Raw genomic sequence first — 19,345 nt, forward strand, 5'->3', positions numbered from 1 at the left:
AGGATGGGTGCGGAGTGCCACTTTGTCATGTTGAAATACTGTGTTCAGAAACTTTTGGCCATATTTTCTAGAAGCACGTCAAAAAGACTGAGCTGGCTTTTGAGAAGCCAAAGATTGGGGCTTCCGAGGTTTCTGTTGCTTTTATCTCTTCTATGGTGGAGGCTTAGAAGAGGATGTTGTAGGATACCATCTCTTATAGGAATAAATAGATTTTTGAGGAGGCTTAGATAGAAACATAGAAATAGACGGCAGATATAGATGGCCACAGCCCATCTAGTCTGCCCACCCCAATGACCCTCCCCTACCTTTCTCTGTGAATAGATCCCACGTGTCTTTCCCATTTGGCCTTAAAATCAGGCACGCTGCTAGCCTCAATAACCTGAAGTGGAAGACTATTCCAGCGATCAACCACCCTTTCAGTGAAAAAGAATTTCCTGGTGTCCCCGTGCAGTTTCCCGCCCCTGATTTTCCACGGATGCCCCCTTGTTGCCGCAGGACCCTTGAAAAAGAAGATATCTTCTTCCACCTCGATGCTTGAATACTTGAATTTCTCGATCATGTCACCCCTCTCTCTGCGTTCCTCGAGTGAGTACAGCTGCAACTTATCCAGCCATTCCTCGTACGGGAGATCCTTGAGTCCCGAGACCATCCGGGTGGCCATTCTCTGGACCGACTCCAGTCTCAGCACATTCTTACGGTAATACAGCCTCCAGAAATGCACAGTATTCCAGGTGGGGCCTCAACATGGATCTATACAATGGCATAATGACTTCAGGCTTACGGCTGACGAAACTCCTGCGTATGCAACCTATGATTTACCTTGCCTTGGATGAAGCTTGCTCCACTTGATTGGAAGTCTTCATGTTCTCACTAACGATCACCCCTAAGTCTCATTCTGCTTCAGTTCTTGTTAGGATCTCGCCATTAAGGGTGTAAGTCTTGCATGGATTTTGGCTGCCCAGGTGCATGTCTTTGCATTTTTTGGCATTGAAGCTGAGTTGCCAGGACCTAGACCAGCACTCCAGTAGGAGTAGGTCGTGCATCATGTTGTCGGACATTGAATTTATGTCTGTTGTGCTTTTGCCCACTACATTGCTTAGTTTGGCGTCATCGGCGAATAATGTTATTTTACCTCGCAGCCCTTCAGCCAAGTCTCTTATAAAGATGTTGAATAGAATCGGGCCCAGGACCGAGCCCTGCGGCACTCCACTGATTACCTCCGTCATTTCGGAGGGGGTGCCGTTCACCACTACCCTCTGAAGCCTACCTCCAAGCCAGTTCCCAACCCATTTCGTCAATGTGTCGCCCAATCCTATAGAACTCATCTTGCTCAGCAACCTGCAGTGTGGTACGCTATCGAATGCTTTACTGAAGTCCAGGTATACGATGTCCAGGGACTCCCCAACATCCAGCTTCCTCGTCATCCAGTCAAAGAAGCTGATCAGGTTGGATTGGCAGGATCTCCCCTTAGTAAATCCATGTTGACGGGGATCCCGTAGATTCTCCTCATTCAGGATCGTATCCAATTGGCGTTTGATTAGAGTTTCCATTAGTTTGCACACTATTGATGTGAGACTCACCGGTCTGTAGTTTGCCGTCTCCATCTTGGAGCCTATCTTGTGGAGTGGAATGACGTTAGCCGTCTTCCAGTCCAACGGGACGTTACCCGTACTAAGGGAGAGATTGAAGAGCGCGGATAGCGGTTCCGCCAAGACATCACACAACTCCCTGAGCACCTAAGCTTTAGATCTTGTTAAAGAATTCCAATTCGCTCATGCTGTGTAAGTTTATGAACAGCAGCCTCCTTTTTCAGCTCCAGAAAGGATTTTGCCTTGTTAAGAAATTTGCTTCTCATATATTCTGTCCTTAACTCCCCCTATCATCATTGTTGTGGTCTAAGGAAGGCTATACTATTATTCCACTTTTCATTTGATTTAGAATGATTAATATGTAACTTTATTTTTAATATATTTCTCACAAGTTTTATTTTCTTGTATATGTTGTTAAAAATTATAAAGGATTAAAAAACAAAAACAGGAGCCTCTATCCTGCCGCCGAAGAGCTCTTCACTGAGACAAGGGATGTTGGCTAACCAATTTTGAAGACTGATAACTATGTGAGAGACTCGCAGCCAAGCAAGATGCCTCATAGCAGATATGGTGGATATGCTGAATGACATTTCAAATGCATCAAACGCTGTACTAGCCAAATATTTTTTTTGAAGTCTACATTTTTTGTATTAGGTTTTGGACTAGTACAATGCTTTTAACACTGAGGGACAGTAGAATGCAAGTACAGTACAGAGATAAAACAGCATTTCAAAGAGTCCAATTACAACATAATTGTGTATCATCACTAACGGAATGATATTGGGCATATTGTTCCTTCTGTAAATAGGTAGCACAAAATTACATTGAAATATAAAACTAATATGCTGGAAAAAGCAGCACTAATACAACAGAAAAAGACAAAACTATTCAGTTGAGCTAAAATATAAATAGTGTAGCACTAGAAGACATGTTAGAATTATTCTTGATGGGGGTCAGTGATGGAGATCACTCGGGCGCACTTAGTGCAGTTCTTAAACCCGGACAGAGGCCAGGACATAGGAAAAAGTATAGCCGCGGCCCCGCAAGGCCAGGCAGCCTGGCAAAAACCAGTAGCCTGGTCGAAAAAAAGTACGAAGAATTGAAAAAGTTGGGGGTGTTCTTGAACAAAACAAAGACGCGCCGCACAGCGACTCACCCAAAAACAATAAAGCAAGCCGCGGTGCAAGGAGGCACTATGAATTCGCGCAGAGCAAGGGAGCAGTGGCTTCTGGCTCTGTTGAAAACTTAGAACTGAGGCCACGCTGAGGAGATGCATGCCCTGAGTCGGGCAGGAGGGGCACTCGCGCATGCGCGGTACACTCACAAGCTTGAAGATCTTCAAGCAAGTCTGCTTGCGAGAACGTCCGCTAGGGGGATCCGTAGATGACGTCACCCACATGTAGAGAATATGCTGCCTGCTTGTCCTGGGATAAAAATGTTAGTCCCAACAGCTGATATCTTTTACATGCAGTGGAGTTAATACAAAGACTGTTCTACAAGTTTTATATAAAGGTGCAAAGAAAAAAATATTCACCTCCTGAATGGTTTCCATTGGTGGTGGAGGATCTTTGTGCCGACACAAATTGACCATGACCCATGTAACATTTCTTAAGAACGTTATGGGAATAGAAGGGCTGATAAAGGAGAGCAGTGGCTTCACAACTCCAAGGCTTATGACATAATCCCTGCACTGGGGTCCATCACCTGTACAAAAACACAATCATTAATTGTTGCTTGCAGGCCCCTCCCTCTTTCCTTTTGAAACAAGATGTACCAGTTATTTCATGAGGTTTTCAATTGCGAAAAGATTTAAAAGACATCAGATTTTTTAAAAACCCAAAAAACTGCAGAACCAAATAACACCAACAAATGAAAACCTTTACAACTTGAACTATGTTCAGGTTCTTACCTTATCAGTACTATTTGCATTTCAGATATGCATACATTTAAACTCTAGTTTTACAAAGCCTTGATATACAACAAGAGCTGTACCAAATAGAATATTTTATTATTTGGACAAATATGAAAAATGAAAATTATTTGGCCAAATACAAATCATAGACTCTGAGCTTTAACATAACAAATAGAAAAAGCAATGTGAAATCAGAGATCAAGCACTTATTTCAGTAGGATTTAGCACAGTAGAACTCCAGATTATTCGTATTCAAATTTAAATCACTATTTGGTCATATATGTGTACTAATCCAATCAAATAGTCAATAAAGCCCTAACACATGTCAAACTGAAAAACATCCATCTGGCAAGAGAGTGCAGTCTGGGTAGTCCTGAAATAAAACCTGTGCGTTCTTCTGAAATGGGGAATACATCTACATCTACATCCAACAAGACTGACATCAGAATTTACACCCACTACCCAGAACATTTAGATTTCTTTGCATGTTCACTGAAGTTCAAAATTACTTAGCTGTTGCTCTATGCTGTTAATACAGTGGTGCCTCACACAACGAACTTAATCCGTTCCAGGAGCAAGTTTGTTATGTGAAACGTTCGTTGTGTGAAACGCGTTTTCCCATAACAATACATGTTAAAAAAAATAATTCGTTCTGTAGCATAAAATATGCTAAGATGACATAAAAAAAGATAAATTTTTGGTTATTATTTTTATTTAGATACATCTAAAAACATAATTGTTTTTTAAAACAACACACATTTTTTAAATTTAAAGACAGACTAAGTAGAGTCTAATTTTACAGTGAGAGGGCAGAGTCTCAGCGGCAAAAACTGGGACTTAACTGTTCATTTTTTTTTTTTTCTACCGTGTTTCCCCGATAAGGCAGGGCCATCAAATAAGACAGCCCCCCCTTTTTAGAAAAAAATGTAAAATAAGGCACCCCCCCGCAAATAAGCCACCCACCGATACCTGCGCTTACCCGAATCGGGTGGTACGGTGGGTGACTCCGTGTGGTCCCTGGCACCCCCGACACGATCGGGGCAAGAGGGAGCTCAAGCCCTCTTGCCCCCCCCCGACTCCCCGACACGATCGGGGCAAGAGGGAGCTCAAGCCCTCTTGCCCCCCCGACTCCCCGACACGATCGGGGCAAGAGGGAGCTCAAGCCCTCTTGCCCCCCCGACTCCCCGACACGATCGGGGCAAAAGGGAGCTCAAGCCCTCTTGCCCCCCCGACTCCCCGACACGATCGGGGCAAAAGGGAGCCCAAGCCCTCTTGCCCCGCCGATTCCCCAACTCCCCGACAATATCGGGCCAGGAGGGAGCCCAAGTCCTCCTGGCCACGGCGACCCCCTAACCCCACCCTGCACTACATTACGGGCAGGAGGGATCCCAGGCCCTCCTGCCCTCGACGCAAACCCCCCCTCCCCCCAACGACCGCCCCCCCCAAGAACCTCCGACCGCCCCCCCAGCCGACCCGCGACCCCCCTGGCCGACCCCCACGACACCCCCAACCCCCTTCCCCGTACCTTTCTGTAGTTGGCCGGACAGACGGGAGCCAAACCCGCCTGTCCGGCAGGCAGCCATCGACGGAATGAGGCCGGATTGGCCCATCCGTCCCAAAGCTCCGCCTACTGGTGGGGCCTAAGGCGCCTGGGCCAATCAGAATAGGCCCGGGAGCCTTAGGTCCCTCCTGGGGGCGGGGCCTGAGGCACATGGGCCACCATGTGCCTCAGGCCCTGCCCCCAGGAGGGACCTAAGGCTCCCGGGCCTATTCTGATTGGCCCAGGCGCCTTAGGCCCCACCAGTAGGCGGAGCTTTGGGACGGATGGGCCAATCCGGCCTCATTCCGTCGATGGCTGCCTGCCGGACAGGCGGGTTTGGCTCCCGTCTGTCCGGCCAACTACAGAAAGGTACGGGGAAGGGGGTTGGGGGTGTCGTGGGGGTCGGCCAGGGGGGTCGCGGGTCGGCTGGGGGGGCGGTCGGAGGTTCTTGGGGGGGGGCGGTCGTTGGGGGGAGGGGGGGTTTGCGTCGAGGGCAGGAGGGCCTGGGATCCCTCCTGCCCGTAATGTAGTGCAGGGTGGGGTTAGGGGGTCGCCGTGGCCAGGAGGACTTGGGCTCCCTCCTGGCCCGATATTGTCGGGGAGTTGGGGAATCGGCGGGGCAAGAGGGCTTGGGCTCCCTTTTGCCCCGATCGTGTCGGGGAGTCGGGGGGGCAAGAGGGCTTGAGCTCCCTCTTGCCCCGATCGTGTCGGGGAGTCGGGGGGGCAAGAGGGCTTGAGCTCCCTCTTGCCCCGATCGTGTCGGGGAGTCGGGGGGGGGCAAGAGGGCTTGAGCTCCCTCTTGCCCCGATCGTGTCGGGGAGTCGGGGGGGCAAGAGGGCTTGAGCTCCCTCTTGCCCCGATCGTGTCGGGGAGTCGGGGGGGCAAGAGGGCTTGAGCTCCCTCTTGCCCCGATCGTGTCGGGGAGTCGGGGGGGGGCAAGAGGGCTTGAGCTCCCTCTTGCCCCGATCGTGTCGGGGAGTCGGGGGGGCAAGAGGGAACCAGGCGGAGAGAGGGCAGTTAAGCGCAGTGCCTGCGCGGAAGGATGCAGCTCGGGCGACTTCGTTGTGTGAAACGAAGTTCGTTGTACGGATCAAGACATAAAGTTCGTTGTGCGCAGCGTTCGCTGTGCGAGGCGTCCGTTATGCGAGGCACCACTGTAGTTGAAAATACTGTACATTAAGAGCTGGAAAATAATGGCCTAGGAAAGTAAATACTTCAGGTATATATTTTAATAGTTGAAATTTGTAATAGCTGTTGTAACTTTTAAGAAGCATAGAAATGTGAGGGCAAAGCTCACATCTGGCAGAAAGATGGCAGCATGAGGTGAAGGGGGAAAAGCTATCTGGCAGAACTGCATTAACATCAAGATGATGATGAATTCAGAGGTCCCAGTCCTTCTCCTAGATCCTACATCCAAAAAGCACCAAGACCTCCCTTACACCACGTATACCCTGCAGTTGGTAATAACTGTCTCCATCATACATACCTGTGTGGTCCAGTTCCTGCTGTTGTAAGGGAAATGCCGTGTTTATAACATGTACTTTATGCTAATTGGTTTTCAAAGGGAAACTGTCCCAACCCATTGTTTCACTTTTTAAAAATTAACTTGCATAAATTTGTGCTATAAAAGTGCCCATGTACCTGGCAGCTGTGTGGTCTGCTGAAAATTGTCCCCTGAATGGACAGCGTAAATAGCACAGTTACTTACCGTAACAGGTGTTATCCAGGGACAGCAGGCAGATATTCTTGACTGATGGGTGATGGCACCGATGGAGCCCCGATACGGACAATTTTAGAGTGATTGCACTCTAAGAACTTGGAAAGTTCTAGTAGGCCGCACCGCGCACGCGCGAGTACCTTCCCGCCCGACAGAGGCGCGCGGTCCCCAGTTAGGATAAGCCAGCTAAGAAGCCAACCCGGGGAGGTGGGTGGGACACAAGAATATCTGCCTGCTGTCCCTGGATAACACCTGCTACGGTAAGTAACTGTGCTTTATCCCAGGACAAGCAGGCAGCATATTCTTGACTGATGGGTGACCTCTAAGCTAACAAAAAGAGGGATGGAGGGAAGGTTGGCCATTAGGAAAACAAATTTTGCAAAACAGATTGGCCGAAGTGTCCATCCCGTCTGGAGAATGCATCCAGACAATAATGAGATGTAAAAGTATGAACTGAGGACCAAGTAGCAGCCTTGCAGATTTCCTCAATCGGTGTGGAACGGAGGAAAGCTACAGATGCTGACATAGCTCTAACCCTATGGGCCGTGACAGAACCTTCCAGTGTCAGTCCGGTCTGAGCATAACAGAATGAAATGCACGCTGCAAGCCAATTAGACAACATACGTTTAGAAACAGGACGTCCCAATTTATTCGGATCAAAGGACAGAAAGAGTTGGGGAGCTGATCTGTGGGGCTTAGTACGCTCTAAATAGTAAGCTAGAGCCCTCTTACAGTCCAAAGTATGTAGAGCCTGTTCTCCAGAATGAGAGTGAGGTTTCGGAAAGAAGACAGGCAGAACAATGGATTGGTTGAGATGGAATTCAGAGACAACCTTAGGGAGAAACTTTGGATGTGTACGCAGAACCACCTTGTCATGATGAAAGACTGTAAAAGGTGGATCCGCAACTAGTGCATGTAGCTCACTGACCCTCCTGGCAGAGGTTAGAGCAATAAGGAAGACCACTTTCCACGTGAGAAACTTGAAAGGAGTCTTAGCCAAAGGTTCAAACGGAGGCTTCATTAAGGCGGAGAGAACCACATTGAGATCCCAGACTACAGGGGGTGCTTTAAGAGGTGGTTTCACATTGAAAAGACCCCGCATGAACCTGGAAACCAAGGGATGAGCTGAAAGGTGTTTCCCATGAACTGGCTCATGAAAAGCAGCAATAGCACTGAGGTGGACTCTGACGGAAGTAGATTTGAGACCAGAGTCAGACAAAGAAAGAAGGTAATCCAACAAAGTCTCCACTGCAAGGGACGTAGGATTATGATGATGAAGAAGACACCAGGAAGAAAATCTTGTCCACTTCTGATGATAACATTGCAGAGTTGCAGGTTTCCTGGAGGCATCCAGAATAGAACAAACGGGCTGAGACAACAAAGTATCATTCGGAGTCAGCCCGAGAGATACCAAGCTGTCAGGTGCAGAGACTGTAGGTTGGGATGCAGAAGGGTCTCCTGATGCTGTGTAAGCAGAGAAGGAAACAATGGAAGAAGAATAGGCTCCCTGGAACTGAGTTGAAGTAGAAGGGAGAACCAATGTTGTCTGGGCCATCGTGGAGCGATGAGAATCATGGTGGCCTGCTCCCTCTTGAGCTTGAACAAGGTTCGTAACATGAGAGGTAGCGGAGGGAAAGCATACAGGAACAGATTGGACCAATCCAGGAGAAATGCATCCGCTGTCAGACGGTGAGGAGAGTAGAGTCTGGAGCAGAAGAGGGGCAGCTGGTGATTGTGAGGAGCTGCAAAGAGGTCTGTTATGCCCCAGCATATTACTGATAATTTTGTTTACTAATATGTATTCTCAAGTCTGCTGACCTGAACTCCTGACCCCCAAAGAAAAGTAATACCAGATGGTCTCTACAATAACCTTGCTTATTTGAGATCCTGACCTCTTTGATCTGACTTCCTTGACCACACCAAAAGGATAAGTAAAGACAGATGGCCTCTGTAACACCTTCTTGATAGCATCAAAGAGACAGTGCAACACCTATCCTGACTTCCTTTATTTGAGTGACAACTGGATAGCATCAAAGAGACAATAAACTGCAACACCTCCTTGCTTATTTGAGATCCTGACCTCTTTGACCTCCTTGCCGCTCAATTAACATCAGTAAAGACAGATGGGAAACTACATCAAAAAAAAGGGACAGTGAACATCCTAACCTCCTTGATCTTCAAAGGGACAGTGAAACCAGTCTCATGGGAAAACAATTACTGCAAACACCTCCTTCTGACATCCTGACCTGGGTGTTGTCAAAACACAGAGCAAAAGAGCAGGACTAATTGTAACAGCAGGACCAGCTGTTTATGCTTTTACTATGAACTCCGCAGTGTGCATCCTATATAAGACCGGGATTCTGACCCTGACAGTAGAATCCATGACGTTTGGCCACGTCTCACGGGACAGTCCTTTGGTCTATCCATCTATCTATTGTAGGGGTTCCCAATGGTGAGGATGGTCTGGGGTCAAGGTGAGGATAATTTATATTTAATTCTTATATGTGTATAATAAAGTGTTATTGTTTATGCTTTATATTGTCTGTGTGCTTTTCTGAGTGTCACTGATCATCCCACTTGTCAGAAATTAGTGGCGGAACAAGGTCTATCTGAGGAGTGCCCCACTGAGCGAAGATAGACTGTAGAGTTAAAGGATCGAGAGTCCACTCGTGAGGCTGGAGAATTCTGCTGAGTTTGTCCGCCAAGGAATTCTGCTCTCCCTGAATGTAGATCGCCTTCAGGAAGAGTTGGTGATCTGTGGCCCAAGCCCAAATCTTCTGGGCTTCCTGGCACAAGAGGCGAGAGCCTGTCCCACCCTGCTTGTTGATGTAATACATTGCAACTTGATTGTCTGTGCACAGCAGGAGGACTTGAGGAAAGAGAAGATGTTGGAAGGCCTTGAGGGCATAAAACATCGCTCTGAGTTCCAGGAAATTGATGTGATGCTTCATTTCTTGGGCTGTCCAAAGACCTTGAGTTTGGAATTCGTTCAAATGAGCTCCCCAGGCGTAAGGGGAAGCGTCGGAAGTGATGATAAGTTGATGAGGAGGTAGATGGAACAGAAGACCTCTGGAGAGATTTGAGGATATCAACCACAATTGTAGAGACTGACGAAGAGACGATGTCACAGATATGTGTCGTGAGCAGGGATCCGTCGCTTGGGACCACTGGGTAGCTAGGGTCCATTGAGGAGTGCGCAGGTGAAGACGTGCGAAGGGTGTGACATGAACTGTGGAGGCCATGTGACCCAAGAGTATCATCATTTGCTTGGCAGAGATGGAACGTTGTGGAAGCACCTGCTGACATAGAGACTGAAGAGTGTGAAGACGGTTGGACGGCAGGAACGCTCTCATGAGGACTGTGTCCAACACCGCTCCAATGAATTGAAGTCTCTGAGTGGGGATGAGATGAGATTTGGGTAGATTGATCTCGAACCCCAGAAGTTGTAGAAACAGAATGGTTTGGTTGGTGGCCAGAAGTACTGTCTGAGATGAATTGGCCTTGATTAACCAATCGTCCAGATAAGGAAAGACTTGAAGGTGGTGAGAGCGTAGAAAGGCAGCCACCACAATCAGACATTTGGTGAATACTCTTGGAGAGGAGGCAAGACCGAAGGGCAGCACCTTGTATTGGTAATGACAATGATGGATCATGAAGTGGAGGTACTGTCTGGAGGCCAGATTGACCGGTATGTGAGTATATGCCTCTTTGAGATCGAGGGAGCATAGCCAGTCACCTTGAGTGAGAAGAGGGTAAAGAGTGGCCAGAGAAAGCATTCTGAATTTCTCTTTGACCAAGCATTTGTTGAGATCGCGAAGATCTAGGATGGGTCTGAGATCTCCTGTTTTTTTGGGGACTAGAAAATAACGAGAGTAGAATCCCTGTCCCTGCTGATCTAGAGGAACCTCCTCTATGGCGTTCAGAAGGAGGAGGGATTGAACCTCTTGAAGAAGTAGGGAAGACTGAGGAGTGTTCAAAGCAGACTCTTTTGGTAGACCGTGGGCAGGAAGAGTCTGAAAGTTGAGAGAGTAGCCGTGGCGGATGATGTTGAGGACCCACTGATCCGAGGTGATGGTTTCCCAACGGCTTATGAAATGAGTAAGACGTCCTCCTATGGGCAGCAGAAGATGAGTAGATGGTGGGATACTGGCTATGTCCTGGAGAATCAAGTCAAAAGGGTTGTGAGGATTTTTGTGGAGGAGGAGACTTCACTTGCTGTTGCTGCTGAGCTGGTCTAGCGTTTTGCCTCTGTTGTTGCCTCTGACGCCTGGGTTGTTGAGGAGCCGGTGGCAGAGGACGAGCCACAAATCGACGTTGGTAGGCCGATTGCTGGCGGAAGGGCCTGGTGGGTGGGGTCTTCTTTTTTGTTTTGAGGAGAGTATCCCACCTAGTCTCATGAGCCGAGAGCTTTTGGGTAGTGGAGTCCATGGATTCCCCAAACAGCTCATCCCCCAGGCAAGGTGCATTAGCCAGTCGATCTTGATGATTGACATCAAGTTCTGAAACTCTGAGCCAAGCCAGTCGACACATGGCCACTGACATAGCCGTGGCTCTAGAGGTCAGCTCAAAGGTGTCATAGATCGACCTAACCATGAACTTGCGAAGTTGTAAGAGCGATGAAGAAGTTTGGCGAAAGGCAGATCTTTTTCGGTCAGGGAGGTATTTTTCAAAGGTGGACAAATTCTGAATGAGATGCTTAAGGTAGAATGAAAAGTGGAAAGCATAATTCCCTGATCTATTAGCCAGCATCGCATTCTGATATAACCTTTTGCCAAACTTATCCATGGCCTTACCTTCTCTGCCAGGAGGGACAGAGGCGTATACACTAGCTCCCGTGGATTTCTTTAAAGTAGACTCCACCAAAAGAGATTCATGAGGGAGCTGTGGTTTGTCAAAGCCCGGAATAGGTATGACCTTATATAAGGAGTCCAGTTTGCGGGGAGCTCCTGGGACAGTCAAAGGTGTCTCCAAATTTTTGTAGGAAGTCTCTCGTAGTATATCATGGAGAGGCAATTTCAGAAATTCCCTTGGAGGCTGGTCAAAATCCAACGCATCGAGGAATGCTTTGGATTTTTTGGATTCAGCCTCCAAGGGAATAGAGAGGGAGTCACACATCTCTTTAAGAAAAGAGGTGAAAGAGGTTGCATCAGGCTTAGAGGATGGATCTAAAAGAGAAGGATCCTCATCCCCCGATGAACACTCCCCCTCAGAAAGAAGAGGCTCCTCTGAGTCACCCCACAGATCAGGGTCCCTTACTTGAAAGCTGCGGTCCCGGGATTCTGGTGTGGAGGGTTCTAGGTGTCGAGTTTTGCGAATCGACTTACCCGACCTCTGGAAAACGGTACCGGGAGATGTGATAGGCTGTGTCGGTGCTGAAGTTTGCACAGCCTGGTGTAAAGACCTAGGTTCCGGCGCTAATGTCGGCATGGATACTGATGAAGCCGAATGCACCGGTACCGACAGAGTGGATGCCGATAAAAGAGGCTGTTCCACTGCCGGTACCGGTGGCTCAGACCGGACCGGGACTGGAAGGCTCAGTTGCAAAAGAGCAGGAAGGAGCTGCTGTAACTGCTCCTTGAGCTGAGCCTGCAGGACGGCAGCAATTCGCTCGTCCAGGGAAGGCACCAGTACCGCCTTTTTCTTCTGCGGTACTTTCGGTGCCGCTCTACACTCTGAAGAGGAACCCGAGGTCGAGGGGCTGACCTCAATCGGAGTGGAGCGCTTCCGCGGGCGCCTCGAGGTCGGCAGGACTGGACTCGCTGCTACTGAGACCGGAGGACGCTCCAGCGGGGAGGGCTTCTTAGCCGGCTTACCTGAGGGATGCGACGCCGGCGCAGTATCGCGCGGTGTCGATGAGGTATGTGCCGACTGGGTCGGAGCCGAAGTCGGAGCCGGTGCCGCCGAATCCGACATATCGGTACCAAATAATAACCGCTGCTGGATCTGGCGGTTTTTTAAGGTTCTCTTTTTGAGAGTGGCACAGCGGGTGCAGGTGGACGCTCGATGGTCAGGACCCAGGCACTGTAAACACCAGTTGTGCGGGTCAGTGAGAGAAATGGGCCTCGCGCACCGCTGGCACTTCTTAAATCCGGGTTGGGGGGGCATGAACGTAAAGACGGCTTCTGCCAAATCGAAGGCCGAGGCCTCGATGGTGGCAGCAGGCCCCGCCGGGGCGAACCCGAAAAAAGAAGAAAAAAAGAAAAGGTTTTTTTTTTTTAAGAAAATAAGAAGAAAAAAGGGGAAATATATTTCCAAAACAGTTTACGCGAGCGAGAAGGCGAAAAGAGAAAAAAGGTTTCAACAGCCGTTGAAAATGCATCTTCTTAGCTCCGCGGAAACTAAGAAACTGGGGACCGCGCGCCTCTGTCGGGCGGGAAGGCACTCGCGCGTGCGCGGTGCGGCCTACTAGAACTTTCCAAGTTCTTAGAGTGCAATCACTCTAAAATTGTCCGTACCGGGGCTCCGTCGGTGCCGTCACCCATCAGTCAAGAATATGCTGCCTGCTTGTCCTGGGATAAGTAATAGTTACAAGATTTGAGTATAAGCTGCTTTTTAAGAATACAGTGATTTCCAGAGGGTTATCTCATATACATTAGGTAGTAGTTGGAACAAATGGGAGTGTGTGGGCATCAGATGGCTCTTCCTGAAGTTGACAATCCAGCCCAAGGATTCCAGTACCCAGAGCACTCTTTCCACCGTAGAACGCCCCTCTGCCAACGAAGGTGCTCTGATCAACCAGTCGACCAGATACAGGTGAACTTGCAATCCCATCTTCCTCAGATGAGCTGCTACTACCATCATTTTGGTGGAAATCCAGGGTGCTAGTGCCAGGCCAAAAGGCAGAGCTGAAAAACTGATAAAGCTGACCCAGCACAGGAAACCTTAGAAATTTGCGGTGCACTGGAAAAATGAGGATCCATAAAATCCAAGGAGGCCATAAACTCCCCCGGAGACACCGCTGCAATGACCGACTTCAGAACCAAGGAATCTTGAGAGCCGCATTCACATGTTTCAGATCTGGAACAGGTCTCCAATCTTCCGACCCTTTCTTTGGCACAATAAAGTAAACAGAGTATCTATCTGTCTAAGCCCGAATAATCGCTTGGCACTGGCTCTATTGCTTGAATATCCAAGCAAGTGCTGAACCGTAGCTTGGACTCTGCATGCTTTCTTCCCCCCCCCCCCCCCCACCCCCTGAAGGAGAGGTCACAAACCAAGCCAACAGGGGTTGGATGAGTTCCAGTTTGCAGCCTGAACAGTTTCCCAGACCCACTGGACTGCTGTAATGCTCAACCAGGCAGGCAAAATCTCAGATAGCCGACCCCCCTATCTGTAGAGGGAGCCCCAGCTTCCTGGTGTCATTGTGTCTTGCTGGCAGGGCAGACTTGGCGGGTGGCCGCAGGCTGGGAACGTCTTTAGCCCACAAATCGACCTCTGAAGCCTCGTGAAGATCTCTGCGATAAGTATGGAGAAAACTGTAAATATTCTCAAAAGTTTCTTCTGTAGCCACAAAAAGTAGCATGCCCGGGCCCCTTAGGTCTGGCCCTATTTGGCAGAGACTTTGGGCGACGGTCCATCACAGCATCCATGAGATCATCCAACCCTTTGCCAAACAATAACTGCCCCTTAAAAGGCAGACGAGCCAGGGTTGCCTTGGAGGTGGAATCTCCAGCCCACTGCCAAACCCAGAGCATTCAGTGGGCCGATATCGAATAGGCTGAGACCTTTGCCAGTACTCTCACAAGGTCATATAAGCCATCTGCCAAGTAGTACGTCCCAGCCATAAGAAGCTGAGGAGGAGGATCAACTGCCTCAGTCTCTATCATATGCAGCCAAGCCATACAGGCACATGCCACAAATGACAGCCACAGCAGCTTTGGCACCTAAATTAGTCGTTTCAAAATTTTCCTGAGGATCACATTCACCCGGTGATAAGAACATATGAATTGCCACTGCTGGGTCCATCGTGCCCAGCAGTCCGCTCACGCGGCAGCTCTTAGGTCAAAGACTAGTGCTCCGAGACTAGCCTTACCTGCATAAGATCTGGTTCAGCAGGAACTTGTTTAACTTTATCTTGAATCCCTGGAGGGTGTTTTCCCCTATAACAGCCTCAAGAAGAGCATTCCAGTTTTCTACCACTCTCTGGGTAGAGAACTTCCTTATGTTTGTACGGAATCTATCCCCTTTTAGCTTTAGAGAGTGCCCTCTCATTCTCCCTTCCTTAGAGAAGGTGAACAACCTGTGTCTATCTACTAAGTCTATTCCCTTCATTATCTTGAATGTTTCAATCATGTCCCCTCTCAGTCTCCTCTTTTCAAGGGAGAAGAGGACAGTTTCTTTAATCTCTCACTGTACGGCAACTCCTCCAGCCCCTTAACCATTTTAGTCACTCTTCTCTGGACCCTTTTGAGCAGTACCGTTTCCTTCTTCATGTACCGCAACCAGAGATGGATGCAGTATTCCAGGTGGGGGCATACCATGGCCTGGTACAGTAGCATGATAACCTGAAGTCATACTGCCATTGTACAGATCCATGGTGAGACCTCACCTGGAGCACTGTGTCCAGTTCTGGAGGCCCCATTATCGGAAAGATGTGAAGAGACTGGAGTCGATCCAGAGAATGGCCACTAGGATGGTCTCGGGACTTAGGGATCTCCCTTATGAGGAACGTCTGACCAGACTGCGCCTATATTCTCTCGAGGAGCGCAGAAAGAGGGGGGACATGATAGAAACATTTAAATACATCACGGGCCGCACTGAAGTGGAGGAGGAAATGTTTTTTCTTAAGGGTCCCACGGCGACAAGAGGGCATCCGCTAAAACTTAAAGGGGGAAGATTTCATGGGGACACCAGGAAATACTTCTTCACTGAAAGGGTGATTGATCGATGGAATGGTCTTCCATGCCAAGTGGTCAAGGCCAGTAACATGCTCGACTTCAAGAGACATTAGGGCAAACAAGTGGGGTTGCTACAGAGTCATGCTTAAAAAACGGACTCATGGGAGAGGCAAATCTTGAGTGGGCAGACTTGTTGGGCCGCAGGCCCTTTTCTGCCGTCACACTGTATGTTTCTGTTTCTCCAATCTGCTCGTGATCCCCTTCTTAATCATTCCTAGCATTCTGTTCGCCCTTTTCGCCGCCGCCGCCACCACACATTGCATGGATGGCTTCATTGACTTGTCAACCAATACTCCCAAGTCTCTTTCTTGGGGGGTCTCTCCGAGTACTGCACCAGATATCCTGCATTCATGTATAAGATTTTTGTTACCGACATGCATCACTTTACACTTATCCACGTTAAACCTCATTTGCCATGTCGCGGCCCATTTCTCGAGTGTGTTTGTCATTTGCAGGCCTTCGCAATCCTTCTGCGTCTTCACTACTCTGAATAACTTTGTATCGTCCACAAATTTAATCACTTCGCTTGTCGTACCAATTTCCAGGTTATTTATAAATATGTTGAAGAGCACAGGTCCAAGCAAAGAACCCTGCGGCACTCCACGCTTTTCCAGTCTGAGTACTGTCCATTTACCTCCACTCTCTGTTTCCTATCCGCCAACCAGTTTTTAATCCACATGAGTATTTCACCCTCAATTCCATGGCTCACAATTTTTGGAAGCAGTCGTTCATGCGGGACCTTGTCGAACGCCTTCTGAAAATCCAGATATACAATGTTGACCTTGCCTATCTTCCTGTTTACTCCCTCGAAGAAGTGCAGCAAGTTCATCAAGCAAGATCTTCCCTTGCTGAAGCCGTGCTGGCTGCTCCTCATCAGATCGTGTCCGTCAAAGTGATCAATGATGCGGTCCTTTATCAGCGCCTTTACCATCTTTCCCGGTACCGAGGTCAGACTTGCCGGTCTGTAGTTTCCCGGATCTCCCCCTCAAATCTTTCTTGAAGATTGGCGTGACTTTCGCCACTTTCCAGTCTTTCGGAATCCTTCCCGATTTGATCGACAGATTGGCTATTATATGAAGCAGTTCAACTATAGCCCCTTCCAGTTCCTTGCATATCTTTTAACATAACGCCCCCGTCACTAAGTGTGCTGGGTCACCTGGGCCACCAAGGAAACTACCTTGGGTTGTCCCAGCAGCTGCTGACATTCCTGCGCCAGAGGATACAAACACAGGACCCGAGCACTGCGCAAGGGAGCTTCCAGAGAGTCAAACTGTGTGCGACTCAGAAATTCAAATCCGGATGCCAGGGAAAAATGGCAGATTGGGCGCATGTACTGCAGAGCCACAGAGAAGTGGAAGAGGCAGTAGTGGGCTTGTCATCAAAGCCCAATTCCTGTAAAGATTCAGCAATCAAGTCAGGGAGTTCCACAACTTTAAACAAGTGCACTACAGTTGGGACTTCTCCAGGATCCGGAGCTCCTAAGGGATTCACAGATCCAGTATCCCAATCCGGATCCTCCAATCCGGGGAATAAATGACCCGCAAGGTCCGGATCTGCCGCTGCAGTCTCCTGAACAGAAACAGCTAAAGCTGCAGCCCAGCCTGAGCATAGCAGAAGAAAATACAGGCCGCTAGCTATGTGGAAATAGGTTGGATCTGGGGTAGGGGGTTTTGGGCATCTGTTTCTGGGGTATGTCTTGTATGATGATATAATGTGAAGTATTGGTACTGTATGTTTAAAATTTCAATAAAGCTTTGATTAAAAAAAAGAAAGAAAGAAAGAGGTTAGATCAACTTGTAACCAAGAGAACTATTAATTAACAAACAAGATCAGTGGCCCCCAAATGTCCTGCCCCCCAAGTCAGTCAGGATATCTACAACATATGCATAAAATAAATCTGCATGTAACCGAAGGTAGTGCACATTAGTTTCTTATGCATATTTAGGATATTATGAAAACCTTGATTGGCTTGAAGTCTTCCTGGAACCACTTGACTAGAGGGCCCATATTTTATTGCTACATCTGCTTTTAAGTCTGAAATGTAACACAATTTAAAATACAACCCCCCCCCAAGCAAGAAAGATACTAAAAGTGTTTAAAGTCACTAACCTATGATGTTTCCTAGTGCCCATACAGCCTGCTCACAAACATTTTGATGAGGAGAATGCAATAACCTCAGAAAAAGTGGCACAGCATCTGAAAAACAGGATTTGAAATTATACAAATAAAACATTAACATGTTCTCAGCAGTAGTGCTAATTAGTATATTAATTTAAAAAGCAAAGTAGACACTGAATAATAACAGTGAATAGCCCTGTACCAGGACTAGCACTACCTTTCTGTAACACAAAAAGCTTGTACTACAGCTGTTGCCTACGACAATCTCTTTTCCGTGATAAAGTGAAGGCCTTGATTTGGCACTTTCATTTCAGAGGCTGCCCTCTGATTAATACAGCACACAACATCCACAAACCACCTACTAAAAACAATACAAGTAAAATACACTCTCCAAAAAAATTATGAAACTATCAATTTCACTTTATTCTTTTACCTTACTCCCTTTAGACAATTTCTCCTCCCCTCCCCCCCAGAAAAAAAAACCCTGTTCAGTTTCTGCACATTTGACACATTAACACACTGAAAGTTTTAATGTGATTAACAGTACAACTTTACATTCCCTGCTGGGCCCACTGGGTTTGCATCACTTTTTTGCCTAGCTCCCCCCTCCCAATGCTCAACCATCCAGAATTGCCTGTTTTCCCCCTCCTTCACCACATCTGGTACTGCAGGTCCCTCTCCTTTTCTCTTCCCTTCCTATACTCACTTTGTCCCAACTCCACCTCCAGGTCAGCATGCAGGCAGCAACATCAACAGTGAACAGACGGCAGGAACGTAGAGCACAACTGGCTCCAACAGTTCCATCCTTTTGAAACAGTAAGTTATATCAGAGGGGGTGAGAATAAAAGAGCCTGCACTGGAATATTCAAGGCAATATCACATGCCTGCTTTTTATTTTATGTCACCATTGCTACCACTACTGGCATGCATTCTGAAGCAGCAGTCTAGAGAAGAACCAGGACCGAGTGCAGTAGAGGAAACAGACCACCAGTGCTGGATGGTGATGGAAGGGGAGTGAGGAGTGTAGAGACAATGCTGGATTTTTTTTTAATATTTTTTTTTTTGGGGGGGAAGAGACTGACATACTGGATGATGGGGGAAGAGGTGTTGCTCAAGAAGGGAAGGATTGGAAGCAAAAAGCTGATCAGGGAAAGAGGCAGAAGTGTGTTGAGGTCTGAGAAAAAGGAGGAGATAGGGTGATGCTGGATGGAAAAATAATAGACAGGAGAAATGGGAGATACTGTAAATGAATGGAGGGAGGAGAGGAGAAGAGCAGAAATACACATGGCCCACTTTTTTTGAAACTGCTTTCAACTTTTAACTCCCCCTCACTGCTTTCAGATACCTATACCCACTGTAACCTCCCCAACCCTGAAATGTCCTATCTAAATTAGATTGTAAGCTCTTCTGAGATTCAAGATTCTTTATTTTTGATATACCATCTATAAAAATACATGTCTAGAAGGTGTACATTATAAAAAATTATAAAAACAATTAAAGGAAGCAAATAAAAACGGTAGTTTATCAAATGTTAAAAATACTGGACAAATTTAAATTAACATACATGAGATG

At 47.8% G+C, this 19,345-nt stretch overlaps 1 protein-coding gene across 1 annotated transcript in view; it reads right to left on the reverse strand.

Annotated features, from left to right (window-relative positions):
* The window catches only part of KPNA4 (karyopherin subunit alpha 4), a 107,249-nt gene that overhangs the window by 38,933 nt on the left and 48,971 nt on the right, over nt 1–19,345 (reverse strand). Inside the window, exons 8-9 of the mRNA XM_033958596.1 lie at nt 17,765–17,851; nt 3,124–3,293 (exon numbers count right to left, since the gene is read on the reverse strand). Of these exons, the coding sequence (XP_033814487.1) occupies nt 3,124–3,293; nt 17,765–17,851 (257 nt within the window). The remainder of the gene's footprint in view (nt 1–3,123; nt 3,294–17,764; nt 17,852–19,345) is intronic.

The sequence above is a fragment of the Geotrypetes seraphini genome, chromosome 9 (assembly GCF_902459505.1).
Source record: "Geotrypetes seraphini chromosome 9, aGeoSer1.1, whole genome shotgun sequence".
NCBI classification, from domain to species: domain Eukaryota; kingdom Metazoa; phylum Chordata; class Amphibia; order Gymnophiona; family Dermophiidae; genus Geotrypetes; species Geotrypetes seraphini.